The 17,246-nt window shown below is 47.7% G+C and overlaps 8 protein-coding genes across 8 annotated transcripts; 4 read left to right on the plus strand and 4 right to left on the minus strand.

Moving 5' to 3' along the window:
• Positions 1-44: 44 nt before the first annotated feature.
• BO94DRAFT_493501 (C78 family peptidase) lies at positions 45-2,268 on the minus strand. The gene is made up of 6 exons (XM_025609204.1): positions 1,516-2,268; positions 973-1,440; positions 886-917; positions 683-837; positions 414-618; positions 45-345 (listed from the first exon to the last, which is right to left on the minus strand). Exons 1-6 carry the CDS (start codon positions 2,011-2,013, stop codon positions 312-314), a joined length of 1,392 nt encoding a protein of 463 aa, XP_025466678.1. The 5' UTR covers positions 2,014-2,268; the 3' UTR covers positions 45-311.
• A 570-nt stretch (positions 2,269-2,838) lies between these two features.
• Positions 2,839-5,350, plus strand: BO94DRAFT_535786 (aspartate kinase). The gene is made up of 4 exons (XM_025611863.1): positions 2,839-3,177; positions 3,247-3,327; positions 3,462-4,711; positions 4,776-5,350. The coding sequence occupies exons 1-4, from the start codon at positions 3,029-3,031 to the stop codon at positions 4,871-4,873; spliced, it is 1,578 nt and encodes a 525-aa protein (XP_025466679.1). The 5' UTR covers positions 2,839-3,028; the 3' UTR covers positions 4,874-5,350.
• A 2,445-nt stretch (positions 5,351-7,795) lies between these two features.
• Positions 7,796-9,967, plus strand: BO94DRAFT_586228 (putative forkhead transcription factor; the record flags this gene model as incomplete). The annotated part of the gene is made up of 1 exon (XM_025615751.1): positions 7,796-9,967. One exon carries the CDS (start codon positions 7,796-7,798, stop codon positions 9,965-9,967), a length of 2,172 nt encoding a protein of 723 aa, XP_025466680.1.
• Positions 9,968-10,324: 357 nt separating this feature from the next.
• BO94DRAFT_566409 (BUD31 family protein) lies at positions 10,325-11,603 on the minus strand. Its single transcript, XM_025614551.1, has 3 exons — positions 11,315-11,603; positions 11,113-11,243; positions 10,325-10,944 (listed from the first exon to the last, which is right to left on the minus strand). Exons 1-3 carry the CDS (start codon positions 11,484-11,486, stop codon positions 10,801-10,803), a joined length of 447 nt encoding a protein of 148 aa, XP_025466681.1. The 5' UTR covers positions 11,487-11,603; the 3' UTR covers positions 10,325-10,800.
• A 121-nt stretch (positions 11,604-11,724) lies between these two features.
• On the plus strand, positions 11,725-12,260 carry BO94DRAFT_535789 (Tim10/DDP family zinc finger protein). The gene is made up of 2 exons (XM_025611864.1): positions 11,725-11,951; positions 12,042-12,260. Exons 1-2 carry the CDS (start codon positions 11,846-11,848, stop codon positions 12,203-12,205), a joined length of 270 nt encoding a protein of 89 aa, XP_025466682.1. The 5' UTR covers positions 11,725-11,845; the 3' UTR covers positions 12,206-12,260.
• Positions 12,261-12,365: 105 nt separating this feature from the next.
• On the minus strand, positions 12,366-13,574 carry BO94DRAFT_517939 (60S ribosomal protein uL23; the record flags this gene model as incomplete). The annotated part of the gene is made up of 4 exons (XM_025610016.1): positions 12,366-12,788; positions 12,854-13,140; positions 13,209-13,270; positions 13,547-13,574. 4 exons carry the CDS (start codon positions 13,572-13,574, stop codon positions 12,701-12,703), a joined length of 465 nt encoding a protein of 154 aa, XP_025466683.1. The 3' UTR covers positions 12,366-12,700.
• A 231-nt stretch (positions 13,575-13,805) lies between these two features.
• Positions 13,806-15,039, plus strand: BO94DRAFT_90026 (25S rRNA (adenine2142-N1)-methyltransferase). The gene has a single exon (XM_025617734.1). The coding sequence runs from the start codon at positions 13,929-13,931 to the stop codon at positions 14,790-14,792; it is 864 nt and encodes a 287-aa protein (XP_025466684.1). The 5' UTR covers positions 13,806-13,928; the 3' UTR covers positions 14,793-15,039.
• Positions 14,816-17,102, minus strand: BO94DRAFT_597536 (putative transporter; the record flags this gene model as incomplete). The annotated part of the gene is made up of 6 exons (XM_025616275.1): positions 14,816-15,217; positions 15,291-15,457; positions 15,587-15,684; positions 15,740-15,868; positions 15,927-16,864; positions 16,948-17,102. 6 exons carry the CDS (start codon positions 17,100-17,102, stop codon positions 14,839-14,841), a joined length of 1,866 nt encoding a protein of 621 aa, XP_025466685.1. The 3' UTR covers positions 14,816-14,838.
• Positions 17,103-17,246: the final 144 nt, after the last annotated feature.

Below are 17,246 nucleotides of genomic sequence, written 5' to 3' on the forward strand. Positions count from 1 at the left end.
CAGTGACACCTACACAATAGTACTACGTGGTTTAGTGGATTACAGTATACCGACTTATCTAGAGCATGCAGACACAAGTCTAGTTGCTTCCTTGATAACACGCTGTGAGAATCTCGAGGTGATGTGTTGTGGCCTCCTGGACCTATTTTATGTTCATTCCGAATACCGATGATAGTAGGCAAGAAGAGTCAAACATAGTCACCACAGTACAGCCCGATTTCCATGCTGGTCGTCAAGGGGCTGGTGATATTCTTTACATCTTCAAACCGAATTGCTTCGCCTTGGGATACACAGTCTGCCGAGGAGTGGTACTATTGCTCGGGCAGATTGGCAGGATCTTTAAGTCTAGGGATGTTTAGACAAACTTCCACAACAGCATGACCAACACAACCATCATCAACATCTCAACTTACTTTAGAAGTTCGAAGATCTTGTACTTCTGTAGGTAGGCTGTTCCTCGCCTGTATCCTTTCAATATTCGCGCAGGGTCTGAAGTCAACGTCTGGGCTCCTTTAAGACGCTTCACTGCTGGGGGTGTACGAAACATAGGGTCGAAAACCAATATGTCGGCGCTACCATTATCCCGTATTTCGAAACCGACAATCGTCAAAGAATGCCCTAGTGATGCGCATTCACCGATTAGGTACCATGTCTCAAGCGTAGAAGAAAGGAGTTCTCGAACCCTCGTGCTGAAAGTAGATAGGAGGCAAGCTTGTCTGTATGACTTTATTATTTCCCTCCAAGGAACATGCATCTCGAAAGTAAGCTGCAACATTCATAAATAATGCATCGTGCGCACGCATATCTTTTGTTGCTCCGATACTATTGGCTTCACACCTGCTGGGGGTTAGAGCCTCGTTTACGGGATTGAGAGCAAAGTCTTACTGTATCCTGAGACTTGAAAAGAGGGCCTGTGCCTGCAAATTGACTGATAAGTAACAAATTAAGCGGCAATAACAAAGGTCACCATACCTCGGGTGTGCCAATATACTTCCTGGTTCCTCGGATGCCCCCAGTCTCGACCCTTCCTACACTATTGAAGCCCTTGTCCCATGCATTTTCGATCATGTCCTGAAGTTGGAAAATCGTAGGCAAGTCCCCATGGAAGCGCTCATGCCCTGGCATACGGGTTTCATTTATGAAGGTGATCAACATTTGGATGTTTCTGTAGCCGCAGAATCCGCCTTCCTTTGGGATCTTTGAAATCTGGTGGACTTTTGGGCTGCAGAAAAAAGCACGCTGAACTGATTTGTCTTGCTCGCATAGGCGAGCAAGCACAGGGATGACATCCCTAGTTTCATTCTCCGCCACCTCACGTCTCCGAAGCGTGCCATCCACAGCAATTGTGTTTGTTAGGATTGATTTAGAACCCTTTTCTAACATTCTTCGCAACCAAGACGGCATTTGCTTTTCATGAGCGTGGGGTCCTAACTCGGTACGCTACGTAAAGTGTCAGCATTCCACGTATCATATGACATCCTAACATAGATGAAGGGCAGATGAGAGTCTTAGTACCCCTAGCCGTTTAATTCCTCCAGAAGGCGCTGTTTTGGAGTCGCCAGCCCGTACCAACGAAGTACGTGATATATCATTCTTGAGTGATGGCCCCAGAAAACACTCGTTTAGCTGCGCTTGACCCTTTACGCCAGGGCATGAAGTCAATGCTTTTAAATCGCAAGGCAATTCTGGCCGGGGTGAGGATGTGTCTTCAAGGGCAACTCTTTCGGCAAAGTGCATATCAAGGTGGGCGGTGATTTCGGCATCGATTACTGTTTCCCCGCAGCCATGTGTACATTCGATGTAATTGCTCGAGCATTCCTCTTTACCATTTGACGATGGTAAGCACTGCCGTTCGGGTGACGCTTCGAGCATGTCCGAGGACCATCCGCCACGTCCATGTTGGGTGTTAACTTCAGGATGGCAAATCTCCACGTGTTCTGCAACAAAGTTGATGTCCGGGTCAGAAACTGGACAAAATGGGCATATTGGATCCCCATCATTTCGATCATCCATAGCGGCCAGAGTTCTTGAACCGATTCGGAATAGAGATATGTTGCAGGTGGTTGACTAAAAGGGACAAAGGAAAGAAACGAATGGGAACACGGGTAGAACCAAAACAGACGTGGCAGTTGGTAAACCAGGCAACGATCCTTAAGTCCAGCTAAGGAGTAAATGCCAAATGGACCATGAAATCATGTGCTAGGCAGATTTGATCGAAGATCTAAATCGGCGACTGGGTGGACCTATGTAAGGCTGCGATAGGCTACCTTGCCTTTATGCTGTTAGTAGTGTTATCTATATGTAGTCGAGGATTAGGCACTGCAGTGAAGGTGCTTTACAGACCTTCCAGAGTCAATAGATACTACTGCCTGGCCTACCGATTCCAATTTCTTTATTCAACTTGTTAGCATAATAGAGGCCTCAGTTGCCTCCTCAATATTTACACAGTAGTGCTAGTGCCCCTATTGTACCAGTTCGTACGGAGTACCTTAGTTGATGATGGTACAGTTGCGATACGTTACGACCTACATAGAAACGCATATAATGCACTCCGTAGCCATGGTACCTAGTAGAAGTGCATAGCAATTTACCCCAGATCAGCTGGGGTAGCCACAGCAATGAGAAGGCATTCTTGATACAAAGTACTAGGGACAATATCAATGTAACCACTCTGTAAGGTACTGAGCGAAGCCGAATTGCCTAGGATTTGCAAATTCAGTACGGAGTACACTAGGCTACCTTGGTACTAGGTCGTGCCTTCATAGTCTCTTCACCCAAACCGTTATCTATTAGTAATGTGCTTTGAAGGATTATTGTTCTTTTGCCATCATTATTGTACCTCCCGCCAGGGGAAGGCGGAGGACGGAATGAAGCAAATTCATTCGTCCCTTCATGTCATCGGCATGTGCTCCGCTTTCGCAACCCCGCCAGTGCACATAAAAAAAGGCTGTCCCGCTACCGGAGCCAATTGCAAGGGTGTGTCATTTCTCGACTGCAAGGCTTCAACTTGCCATTCAAGTGACCAAGTATGGATGACCACCAGCAGTACAAGGCAGACCCTTCGCAGGTGGTCAAAAGTGAGTCAAAAGGCTCTCCATATAGCAATTGGGTCGTACAGAAGTTTGGGGGCACCAGCGTTGGAAAGTTCGCTTTGAATATTATCGACCAAGTGGTATTGTAAGTCCATTCATTTTCTGAGCCGGTGCTTGACGTTGGTCAGACTTGCTTACGATGGTCTCAAATTAGACCGAGTCTTCTGGAACATCGCGTGGCTATAGTCTGCTCGGCACGAAGTAGTTCAACCAAATCTGCAGGCACTACGAACCGGTGAGTCATACGCCTCAGTCCTCTACATTTTGGAAGGCTAGCTTCCAAGCTCCTTTCGTATACACATTCTACCAACTGGATTGCCTGCCTGGTTTATTGCTTGCTCATATCGAATTTGACTTTTTATCATGCAGTTTGTTGCGAGCAGCGCGGGACGCAGAGGACGCTCTATCACAACAGTATGCCTCCCTTGTTGAGGCAGTCCGCTTGGAACATACCCAGGTAGTCGACAACCAAATCCAATCTACGGTGCTCAAGTCCCGTCTTGTTTCAGAAATAAACAACGAATGCGACAAGGTTCTCAGAGTCCTGGAGGCTGCACAGACATTAGGGGAAATCAGTGCACGATGTGTGGATAAAGTTATTAGCACTGGGGAGAAATTGAGCTGTCGGCTTATGGCAGCTTATCTTCAAGACCGAGGGGTAGATTCGCAGTACGTGGATCTTGCTGAGATTATTGATTTCCCAATCTCGAACCAGGGTCTTGACCAGGAATTTTACAATAACCTCGCCGCTGCTCTTGGCAGAAAAATTCGAGCCTGTGAGAACAAAGTCCCGGTTGTGACTGGATTTTTTGGAACTGTCCCTGGAGGTCTTCTAGATCAGATCGGCCGTGGCTACACCGATCTCTGTGCTGCTCTTGTTGCTGTTGGGATAAATGCCAAGGAACTCCAAGTCTGGAAGGAGGTTGATGGAATATTTACTGCAGACCCTCGAAAGGTGCCCACCGCACGTCTTTTGCCTGCAATAACGCCAGCCGAAGCAGCGGAGTTGACATTCTATGGCTCTGAGGTAATTCACCCCTTTACCATGGAACAAGTCATTCGCGCCAAGATCCCGATTCGCATAAAGAACGTTATGAACCCAAGAGGGGATGGCACGGTTATCTTTCCGGACTCCACATTTGAATTGGAAAAAACGACCCCAGGCCATGATCCAAGACTATTCCGTACCCGAAGCCCCAGTCTTATGCAACGGCCCAAACGCCCTACAGCTGTGACGATTAAGCACAAGATTCTGGTCATCAATGTACACTCCAACAAGCGCTCACTTTCACATGGATTCTTCGCCGGAATATTCTCTGTCCTTGACCGATGGAGACTCTCAATCGATCTGATTTCCACAAGTGAGGTCCATGTATCAATGGCTCTTCACTCGGAAATGCCTCTGCTCAATGGGGTTGGAAGAGATGAATACCAAGTCATTGATGAGGATCTCAAAGGTGCTTTACGCGATCTACAGAAATATGGCACAGTTGACATCATCCCGGAGATGGCAATTCTCAGTCTTGTTGGAAAGCAAATGAAGAATATGATTGGAGTTGCTGGCCGGATGTTTTCTACACTCGGCGAGAACAACGTCAATATAGAGATGATTTCCCAAGGTAAGACTTGATGGAACATTCCCATTGCTTACTGAGTAAGAGCTAATGATATATTGTCTTGAAGGCGCAAGTGAGATAAACATCTCGTGTGTCATTGAAGAAAGAGACGCTGATCGTGCTTTAAATATCATCCACACCAGCATGTTCACATTCTTAGACTAAAAATTCTTTCCATCTTTTCCCATACTACTCCTTTGTACTAAATTCCAGGTATTCTGTGTCAGCCCCTTTAATGCTATGATATCCACTGTGAACTATATGTCTCCGAAAACTACAAAAATCACATGCATGTAAACAGCGATAACAGTTGCTTTCAAGTATGTTCTGGTTGCATGTGTGTCTAAGGCAGTCAGCTTTCTGTTTTTTCCCCCTTGATTTTTCTTCTTGCTTCACTTTTTCATAGCCTCGGTTTTCCACGCACTGGCGCTTTAGATTGATTAGGTTGGATAGAATCGCTTACTGTGATTGATTTATCCTTCTCCCAGCTTCTCCTGCTCCATGAATGTTTCCTCTCTCCCCTCGACTTATTCGTAAGCCCCATCTCTCAACCGCGTTTGATTTTTACTTCTAAAGATAAATATTGAGTTGTTTTTTCTTATCTCCTCATATTTAGATCGGGAAAGGCCACGTGGCGGATTATTCAGTCAACTTCCTTCGGATCGGGGTCAGTACAAATATAGTACTCCGTAGTTATTGCAGACTTGAGATTCAACCTATCAATTATACATGTGTGTTGGAATTTGATTGACGACCTTGCTTAGACCTGCATGCCTAGAACAGTATATTGGATATTACTGTAATGTATAGTTGTTGACATACTAGGACTGACCAACACCCAGCTGTGGTTTTTGGTCTAGTTGACAAGTCGTGTGATTGCTTAGATAGTTCGCACCCGATTGTGTGAGCTGAAGAAACAGAGGCACCCTTACCGATGACTATTATGATGACTGGTCTATGATTACTGGTGGTAATTAATAGTACTTAGCTGGGCGATGCTAATCAATGTTGAGGATAGCAGAAAAACCCCTACGCCCTTCCTCCCCAAACGATAAGGTGATTAACGACGTTTGTCCCCGTTCAATTTATTGTGGTGTACTTACTAGGTACTGTGCTTAATATTAGGCCCTTTGATGATATAATATATACATTTGGTTGTATGTGGAATAATTTGCTTCGAATGGCATGATGTAATGCCATACAACTGTTTTGACGAGTCTGAGATTGAGGCTTAACCACGGGAGTCTGTCAGGTGTCATGAGTGAGGGCTGATAATTGAGTATTGAACTCCATAAGGTATGCATTTATAGCAGTACGGAGTACCTGAGACGCCGCTGCCAATGCACCTTGCCCACACCATTAAAGAGATACGACCCAGGGGATTATGGAGCCAATTTGCATATCTGACTTTGATCTTTGGATGACTAACAGACATAGGCTGGGTAAGTATGGAGTACTGACCGGTACGGACCTACTCCCTAGCCAGGGACTATCTGTTTTTCCGTGAGACAGAGCCAGACTGGCCAGAAGAAGTACCCATGGTGCTTATAATTCCAAGTTTGGAGTCGTTCCACCTTAGATGATAGTGATGTATTAGGAATCTGGGGTACTTTATGGAGTATATAGCAGTGTCTATGATGAGACACGCAAGTCAGCATGAGCATTACTTAAGGAGTGCCCTCTATGGTCCAGAATACGGGTACAGTATCCACGTAGGTACTCCGTTAGGTAGCCTAGACTGATTTTGGTAGGCTGGGACTCATACCTATTACTTAGTACTGTGATACGTGTCGAAAAGATTGTAACTAAGTGGGTCAACTTATATAATCATGTTTCTGCCGTTATTATAATATCAAAGTCCGCTGTTATGTAACTATTTAAGGAAACTAAGTTACTAAAGAAAGTAGTGATAAACATGATTACATGATGTGTATGGCTTCAGATCCTTACTATTAGGGGAAGCGGTACAAAGGCGGAAGGGGTCCAGAATCGCCACCTAAGGCCCACTTACAATCTTTACGACATGTATCACAGTACCTATCTAGTCTACATGCCTCCGCCCTCTAGGCTCCAGGCTGCTTCATCAATCGATCAAGGGACCCATGATCTGCAGAAATCGCTTGTTGATAAGGTGGGACTGAGCAAGGGGACAAATCACCATGGGTCCAATAGGTAAAGTACTACCGCTAATACTCGTACTAGTACATATCTAGTACTAGTGATGGTTTCCACTGGCGGCATCAGGGCCCGCATGCCTCAGCACTATAGTAGTACTTGGAATAGATGGTAATGTTACTGAACTTATTGGTGACAATACCGGGAACCCTACTTTGATGGTCCGGGGCCTTCTTGACGCGTGACGCGAACGCGCCATAACCATACCATACAGGCCCTGATGAGGCGCGTGGGCGATCAACAGGTGCAGCCTGCCGTCCTCTGTCCTTTCATTCTTCACCTAACTAAGGGTTATTCACGAAATATCTTGCGCATATCTCACCCCACCTTGCCTGGATGGACCTTACCGGACAAAGGGATTTGAACTTGGAGTCGAGCCGTCTTTCCGCCTATGTCCTAGGACTCTTTCTTCTCGATAACCCACTTGCTCTCTCTTAGTCGCTCAGCTTTCGATCCCACCCTTCAACATCACCCACTTCGCGCGGTCATCATCCCGCACTCGTATCCCCAGAAGGGAAGAGGCATAGGAAAGAAGACACTGCTAGTCAAATCCAGTTGCGTTCTGGTTCAGTAAACCGAATCAATCTTCACGCCTTCAATGATAGCAGCTCTGTCCCTCGGACCCTCTATATCTTGCTTGTCTCTGGACTTCTGTCTTTTGAGCGCTTGATGCTCTAATCCTCATTGTTACTCGCACTGCGATCTGGCATTGCACTGCCACCTGAGCACCGCTTTGGTCGTTGAACAAGCCATACTAGTGAGGTGTGTTCCCCAATCCGACTGCTCCGTTACTGGTGCCCTACTGGTGCCTAAATTTTTACCCTGTGCCTATACTCCGTGTGTGGAAGTTTGTTCCGCACCGGGTGTCCCTTGACATCGAGTTACTGAGACGAGGACATAGCTCGTGGCGGTATGAGCTCGACACATCCTGCGCCGACTGCGCCGACAACCTCTGGACCTTCGTCTTACGACAAAGTCATCTCTAAGCCCCGTCCCCGCTTAGAACCTTCGCCTTTACCTCTGCAACCCTTTGAAAATGTATCTTCGGGCCAAGATCGTGTCTTGAATTCGACCTCTGCCACGTCGCACAAGGCCTCACCCATGAAACCTATTCGAGGTTCAAGTAGTTTGCTTTCTGGACGTGGGAAGCTGGGATTTGTTTCCATCACCGCTCCCCCCCCGCCAGCGTTTACAACAGATTCGCCGTCCAAACGGCCCCCCTTCAAATACCGCCACACTGCAACAGCACCAACATCATCGTCAATGCCCCAATCCGCTTTGTTCACGACTTTCTCGACAGTCGACCCTGGAAAAAAGCCACCAAACGAAGCACGATCTTCAGATGAACCCAACAGCGATAGTTTTGCCGACTTTCCGGAACCTTCATTCATATCTAAGCCTCTGAAGAGGACGCTTATGGAGGCCGCGCCATTGAAGGAACGACAGACCAAAAAGCAGAAGCGAGAGGGTTCTCATACTATGCGCTTGCCGGAACCTCATGAAATGCCTCCGATAGAAGATGACGGAACAAAGCCTCCTTATAGTTACGCGACGCTGATCGGCATGTCTATACTCCGCGCGCCCAACAGGCGATTGACACTAGCGCAGATTTACAAGTGGATCTCGGACACTTTTTCGTACTACAAAAATAGTGACCCTGGCTGGCAGAACAGCATTCGGCACAACCTCAGCTTGAACAAGGCGTTCATCAAGCAAGAACGGCCCAAGGATGACCCAGGTAAAGGTAACTACTGGGCCATTGAACCCGGTATGGAAGCCCAGTTCCTCAAAGACAAGCCGCTGCGCCGCGCGACCATGTCCAGTCTTCCCCTCCCTGCAGCGCCTCCAAAGGAAATTGCACATTCGCAAAGTTCAAGCACTACTACCTGGGCAGTCCCACAACCCACATTTCAAGCAGCAGCAAAGCACTCGAAGTCAGTGGATCTATCTTCAGATGCCACACTCCCGGCTTCCGATCCCGCTCTTCAGGAAGACACAAGTGATGAGCATCCCAATCATTCTATGCCGCAAACTCTTGGTGCCCGTTCCTCCCCACTCCAGCCCATACACTCCTCACCTCCCGTCGTGCCACCCCGTTACACCCGACAAGGGACTCCCCCAACACCGTCCCAACCTATTACGTCGTCGGGAATCATCTCTATTTCAAATAAAAGGAAATCAACCACAATGAATGATAGTGGGTACTTTTCATCGTTGGAGTCTTCCGCTATGCGACCAAGCAAGGCTGGGCATATCTTGACTTCGGACTTGGATGTCGACCCGCCTCGCATTAAACGTGGCCGGGCAGAGGAGGAGATTGCTCGGATTCGAAGTTCTTCCCATGACATTAGCCCAAGTCAGTGTGGCATTTTGAAGGATTCGGGCATGATTGTCGGCTCGTCTCCACTCCGTGGTGAATATGTCAGCATGCTACCACCTCCCATCACGCCTGTCATCAAGTTTAAGAAACCTGCAAAACCACCGCCTTCAGTATCACCGAACACCAACCTTCGAAACCACCGTAAAAAGATTCAGCAAATGGTCAATTCCCCAATAAAGCACCTAGGTCTCACCGACGAGGATCTTCCGTGGAGCCCAGCTTTCAATATTCAAGATGAAACATTCACCCCAAATGAAAATTTGCACACAACCTTCGATGTCTTTGCGGATCCTGCCACAGAAAATATCTCGACATCAACATACGGGTCGCCAGAGAAGCGGTCTGCCAAGCGTATTCGAACAGACGTTGGCGGGTCAAATGGTAACATACTGGCCGATATCACGGCTATGAATGTCAACAACAGATTGGGTGTGCAATCATTGCAATCATCGACTAGAGCGAAAGGTCTCCTTTTCCCCGAGTCTCCCTCCAAAGTGCCCGACACAGGGCGTTATCTTGACTCTTCGCATGAGGACTTCTTTTCATTTCACCTGTTTGATGAAAGCCCAGGGGAGGTCGACGGCGTGGATCTTCTCCAAGGGTTCCAGAAGATCGGGGGTGCGAGCAAAGAAGAACCATCAAGGTGTAAATCATATCCACCAAGGCCTCCGTGTAGTCACCGAAACAATACATCGCTGTTTTGATGCTCAGGAGATATGGGTTTGAGGAACAAATAGGAAGGGATAATATCAAGGGGGAACAAATACGAGATACCAACGCCGAAACATCACTCAATATTTCTCAGTCGGCGCCTCGGGGGTTTTGGTATTTTCTACTTGGATGGCGTACTGATTCGACAAGCTACCGGGGTTCGAAGGGTAGTAAGTGACTTTTTATGCATGTTCGCTTTGTGTCGTTCACTTCGTTTTGAGCACTTTGGATTCCTGGAGTTTTTGGGTTGGGTGGCAGTCGGTTTTGACATTTACCGAGCCTGGGATGACCTTGTTACGACCTTTATGATGAAATTTGGTAAGATGTACATGAGTATGTGATGTCTAAACGAACCTGAATATCTGCTGTTTTGCCTGCGTTGTTGATATTGGTACTTTCTGCTTGTCGCCGTTGGACTATTACAGAGCTCATATATTAGTTAGCTTCCACCGCAAGAGGGCCGAATTTGCATCGATTCTCAAATATTTTTTGGAAGCGTGCGGGTCCGTAATGCATAAGTTCGTAAGCCAAAAGAGGGATACTTGGCGACGTACATCTGAGTATTGCGCTGCCCTCTAAGGCGAGGAGGGCCCAATAAGCCGATGTAGTCTATGCTTGGAGCAATAAAAAAGGGAAGATTTCCCCGAAGGGCAATGACGAGACGGAGGAAACAGTTAGTAGAAGGAAAAGATATCAAGTTCTCAATTCCTGATCCAACGCCAAACCCGTAAGGTCGAAGCCGCAAACTGTTTCCCTCAATTGCCCAAGTAAAACCCGAATCCGCTAAAGATATTGACAAGACAAAAAGTTCATTTTCGCAATTATACTAGTCACTGCTAGCGCAACCTCGACATCCACAACTGACACATTGGATTGTTTGATCCTCCTTGAGCTGTGCTTTGGGTACCCGGCAGATGCAGGTTGCGTTGAAGTTTGTTTCCTTCGTCTGGATGCAGCGGAGGCAGCATAACTAATAGGTCACAGATATGAGTCAGCTCATTGACCGACAAGATATGTATTGACAAATAATATCGGTGATATTGCCAACGGCATGGGGATGAGAGAGATGGAGAGATAGAGAGCTGTTGGAGAGGGGTGGAAGAGGTGGAGTGAATGTAGGAAATACGTTGATGGTAACCTTTTCATAGCCTTGCTTCTTCCATTTAGCAATGAGGTTGGCATCTGCGTAGTTATTTTTCAGAAGCCACTCGTAGAGCTGCTTTGAAATAGCCTCTTTCTCGTAGTACAAGTCGTATATGTACCTTGACCCTATGCGACATGCTATCAGCGACTTGGGAATCTTGAAATGTCTAAAGCGCATTTTCCAGGAGGCCACGTACTCTGATGGCTGATCTGAAATATGGGCCAGAGCATCTCATGTTTCTTTTTACCGTCATGAGATGCATTCTCTGCATCTTTCATCTTATTGCTGAACTCGAGTAATGTATCCTCTATGTCGTCGAAGCCTGCCGGAGGCGGTTTGCGAATGCGGGAGGTCCGTACCGGAGGCATGGTAGGAATGTGACAATCAATTGGAAGGAAGGTGGGAAAGCCCTGCGCCTACGCAGAAAGAAGAAGAACTCGATATATTTGGAGAAACAGGCGCCAATTCCGCTACGTTCCCGTCACTGCTGGAATTATTGTTTCACGGTAGATGCGCGGGCGCTCCAAGCTTGCGGCCGCATTTGCCACTCCATACCGCCTTCAATTCTTCCGGAGACTCGATCCCGGTGGTTGAGAAAAGCAACCTCTTCTGCTGATATCGATCTTGAGCCGAGTATACTCGAATTCGTGGTTTTTGAGCAATCAGATTTAGACACAGTCCACGACAATTTTGTCTTTCTATCCCTTCCTCCTCTCCCGACTACACAATGGACGCACAAACCCAGGTCGATGTTACCAAGCTCAATGAGGCCGACAAGAAGGAGCTGTCCCAGATCCTCGCGAGCGAGACGCAAAAGGCTACTATCCAACAGAGTAAGTCAATATACGAGTCGCTTGGTCTGCCCGAATGAGTTCGCGTCTCGTACTGCTCTGGCGGATGATCTGCTAACCGTCATCATTCAGCTGTTCATTCGCTTTCCGACGTCTGCTGGAAGAAGTGCATCACCGGAAAGATCACATCCGGTCGCCTGGATCAAGCGGAGGAGACATGCGCACAGAACTGCGTGGAACGGTGGATGGATGCGAACCTGACAGTCCTGAAGCATCTTGAAGCCCTTCGTGGTTAGGTGTAACCGCATTTTCTACATTCCCCATGAAGACTGGCGGGCTCGTCCATAGAGCACGCCTGCCCTCGCCCAGCATGTAAACAGGCGCATTATGTATAGTATAGTATTGATAGAAAAGAATGTGTTGGTCAAAACGCCTGTAATAATGATACCGCCACCCGGTAACTATAGGCGTTCTCAAGTCAGCAGTGCACCAAATCTCTGGACTGTTGGCACAGCTACAACGGGACACGACTAAACCTCGACCCACATTGCTTCGCGGAGAGGCATAATGTTAGAGCCAGCAGCATTAGTTCGAATCTACGAGGTGTAGAACCAGTTTACGAGGCCTAGAATGAGTCCTGTTCGTGGTATTCATGCATTCGAGTAATTCCCTCTGCTTTTTGGAAAGATCATTCAGCCCTCATTGAAGCACTGGCAGCTAACTTTATGACTGATATTTATGAACCACCGCGCAAAAATAAAAAATTCTCCCAGACCCAAAACGAAACATCTCTAGACGATAGCAAGCTTGGTAGCGGCGATGTCCAGAGCATCAACGTCAGGGGTTAGACGGGCGAAGGCCTTCTTCAATCCATCAGGTCTACAGAAAAGGTTAGACAATCCGAATTCCGCATTTATTTGTATTCCGGAAGTGGTTCCTCATACCTGACGAGAGTGTTGACCTTGACGGTGTCGACGTCGTACAGCTTCTTGAGGGCGAGCTTGATCTGGCGCTTGTTGGCCTTGACATCGACGATGAAGACCAGGGTGTTGTTCTCCTCGATCTTCTTCATGGCGCTCTCGGTGTTCAGAGGGTAGAGGATGACCTTGTGCGAGTCGAGGCGAGGGGCATGGGGAATCGACTTGCGGGGGTACTTGGGCGACCGGGAGAGCTGAAGAGTCTTGGGGCGGTGGAAGGTCGTGGAGGTGCGGACCTTGTGGGCCTTGTGCGCCTGGATAATCATATAACTTTCAGTATCGAACAAAGCATAGGCGAATTGGAAGCATGGTGAGAACGTACACCAGCACCCTTAAGGACTGCCTTGGCGGCAGCACCAGCCTTGCCGCTGGGCTTGGTCTTGCCTATAGATCCAGAATGTCAGCCTGTCGGCCCCCCTCAAAGAAAATCGCACAAAGTTCATGTCCCAATAAACAGGCGTGGGAATTCACGATAGCGGCGAAGGGGAAAGAAACACAGGACGTGACTCGTTGATCCGCGTTAAATTCTTGCCAATGCTGGGAGGGCTTTGTCCAAGTACCGCAACTCGTAGATGCCATTCGACGCTCACAGAACCGCGATCCGACGAGGGAAAACCTGCAACTTCAAGGGAACAACTAAACCGTACAGATTTGACCTACCTTGCTTGTTTTCCACCTTAGGGGCCATGGCTGTCGTCCGGCGCTGTCGTGGTGATTGTCGCAGTGTCGAGTGTCGAATATTTGGAAGGTATTCGCTTATTGAAAACCCTACGGTTTGCTGTGTGCGTCACCTGACCTGCCCTCCGTGCCGGACGGTTTGGATCTCTTGGCGCCCACAACTCGAAATGGCTAGTCTGTCGAGCTTCTCTTCATTGGGTATAGTACATGTACCCTCTTACTTGCCATCGCGTGGGTGCTCAGTTTCTCACGTAATGCAGCCGAATAAATTCTACAAGAGACAAATTGGTCGGTAGTTTGTCGCTCGCGCATACACCACGACACGCGGGGAATTTGCTAGATTCAGAGAACCCCAGCTCGGAATATGGGTTCTTCCAATAGACTGCGGAACAAAAGACCAGCTCTTCTGTCCGGCACCCGCCCACCGACTGTTAAGGCAAAACATGCAGCCTTGTCATCAAAAGCGACTCGGAATCTCATCCGATCACACCACCGACTACTCAAAGCGCGAGCCCAGGCTGTACAGGCTGGTGATGAAACTTTAGCTGGCATGATCGATGCACAGATCCGGGAAAACGGAGGCTTGAAAAGCTATCAGCTCGCGAGCAAACTTGGACAGTCTTTAGACCGTGGAGGTGACTCTAGTAAGGTCTTGGTCGATTGGATAGCTTCTCGATTACTGCCGCTGGAAAACACGCCTTGCAAGCTCCGAGTACTCGAGATCGGAGCTCTAAGTACGAAAAACGCTTGTTCTACGAACAAGTGTCTTGATGTCACTAGAATAGATTTGAATTCCCAAGAACCGGGAATTCTAAAGCAGGACTTTATGGAAAGGCCGCTCCCCACCGATGCGAGCGATAAATTTCATATTATCAGCCTTTCCCTGGTACTCAACTATGTTCCAGATGCCGCTGGTCGAGGTGAAATGTTGAAACGCTGCATATCCTTTATGACAAAGTCGCCTCCCTCTGGCTCTTCTCTTGCTATCACACCCAGCCTGTTTTTCGTTTTGCCGGTCGCTTGCGTCACCAATTCGCGCTACCTCACAGAAAGCCGGTTGCAAGACATTATGTTTAGTATGGGCTTTGTGTTGGCAAAGAGCAAGCAAAGCTCTAAGCTAATATTCCAACTTTGGGATCATGTTGGCGAATACATGCCCAACTCCTTCAAAAAAGAGACTTTGAACCCTGGCAAGATAAGGAACAATTTCGCGATAATAGTCAAGTGACAATGATGTCGAATGCGAGGGCAAGAAAGAGCCTCTACCCGGAGGTTCATAGTGCAGAGATGGCATCCTGCGGCAGGAATGACCATGCAGTCCCAATTAATGCCAATACTGAGGATATTATCAGAAGGCACCAGTCCAGTACTCGTTCCCTTGGACTGATCTCATTGCCAAATATTTTCAGATAAAAGGCAAGCGGCAATATGATGCAGATAGTGAAGCATAAAGCCGACCCCATCAATGCCATGATTCTGTCAAAGGAGGGGAATAGCACTGCCATGAAAACAATGATGACCACGACAAGGATGCGTATTACGGCTTTCAACAACGTCTGAAGCATGGCTTTCGTGCTCTGGGGATTTGTTTGAAGCTCTGGGTGCGACCCAAGGCCGCAGAGAACTTCGACTGTGGCCACAAGCGGCCGGCAGCTTCACCCGTCAATTAATTGTCCAAGCTTTTTTTGGAACATATAAAAAGGGCACAATCTAGAACAGGACTTACTTCAACGGCACCTTAGTGATCGGAATGATGGCGATGAATACGATCATGCAAATGGATAAAACCTGCGAGTATTCTTCTGTGCGTAGGACGTTCGCAGTGACTTCATCCCGAACTCCATCCCCAAACATCATCCAGCCCACAATAGCCATCATACAATCGAGGGAATACTAGTGCGGAGACTCGGGTTAGAACTGAATGATACCATCTTTCCCCCCTTTCTTTCATTGTTTCATATTTCATTTTTCCACATCACCGCCCACGGATTCTCATATCTAGGGTTCGGTTCAATCCCTTACCGTAAATAGATATGTCACCCAGAGACTCTTTCCATACTTATGTGGATGTCGCATGTCCCGGTATATATTAGGAAATACGCCGTGACCACCCCATGGTGCTACTTGGAAATTAGTTACCGTTCCAAATTGGTCAGTAGACAGAACTCGACTCACACATAATAAGCCCAAAACTCAGGGGAAGAGTGGCCCAGTTATCAGGCAATAAATATGTTCTGGCTGGCTCACGGAGTGACCCTGGCGCAGTCGGTTTCATGAGTCCATCAATACAAGTGATAATAACAACTATTATAACGTTAGCCTCTCGGGAATGATATCGGGTTGGAAAAGGGAGAGCAGTTACTAGAAGTACAAGACAGTATACCGAGGATACTTGTCACACTAAGAAGTCGCAATGGTAGGAAATTGAGGGGAACAAGCATGAGCCCGCATATTATTTTCCATTGGAGAAGGCTCAAACCCGGTATGAGAGCCCGTAGACTGTCTGCGAAAAGCACAACGAGAGCAACACAGGCCCCGATAAGTTCTAAGCAGAATAGGAGGCTTGTCACTAAGCGTGCGTGGTGACCGAAACTGATATATGCTAGATCAGCATAGGTGACAATGCTCCGATCAACGTCAAGGCATTTCGCAAGGATTTTAGCAGTGTAAGACGTCGTCACAGCAGCAAAGAGGAGGAATAGCAGGCCAAGAAGCCAGCCGGCATGCTTCAAAGCCAGCGGTAGGCTTAACAAGCCAACCCCAATCAAGACATTAACGGAATTGAAGATCGTCTGAGGAACAGTAGATTGACCAACAACAACACATTCCCGTGTCCCATCACCATGCTGTACTTGTTTTACAAGAATGGGCTGCCTATCGTGATCCACAACTGCATCGCCACGAGCCTGTTGCTCTCTGTGCAGCTGTATCGCATGCTTTCGTGTAACTTCGCTAACGCGGGAAGAAATCGTGCCGTACGAACCCCCAAGTGGTGGTTCTAGGATGTCTGCATGTGAGGCCCTCTTTCTCAAATCCAATTGGGGAGCCAAGACATTATCTTCTGCTTCTCCATCGATACCCAACAATGGTCGTGTTATATCGGCATCATGGTCAAGATATTCTTGAGATCTGAGAATATCGCTTCTTGAAGCACCCCATTCTTCGTCGGAGTCTGCGACGAATGAGGATCGCCGAGGTAAAACTTCTGGAAAGCATGCAGCTCGTTGCCACGACCGAGCAAAGTTATCAATACTATTGACTCCACCTACCTGCCTAAACCGCGCAGAAAAGGAAGCCGATCTGTATAATGCAGGATATCGTTATTACGGGGCTAGTAATGTCCGCATTGCGCAGGGGGTGTGACTTGCCTGGTCCTTGAAAACCCATGGCCTTCTCTTGAATCACTGTTGATTGCAAGCGCATGAGGGTATACCTCATATTCAAATGGCGAATCAGCATTCGACCTGTCATGTGTTATAGGCCTATTGGGGCCAGAGGCCTGAACATCCGCATCAGACAGCGTTGAGAAATCTGGCATTGTGTATCCTTTTCTTTCGTTCTCGAGTCCCTTGCCAGAGAACAATTGTGTCTGACTGTGATCCAAGCTACGTTGTTGCTTGGTCGACCTTCGGAAGAAAGGATAGGGAAGGAACGAGATGGAGGAATTGTTGAAAAGGCCCGG

The sequence above is a fragment of the Aspergillus sclerotioniger genome (assembly GCF_003184525.1).
Source record: "Aspergillus sclerotioniger CBS 115572 chromosome Unknown BO94scaffold_16, whole genome shotgun sequence".
Lineage (NCBI taxonomy): Eukaryota > Fungi > Ascomycota > Eurotiomycetes > Eurotiales > Aspergillaceae > Aspergillus > Aspergillus sclerotioniger.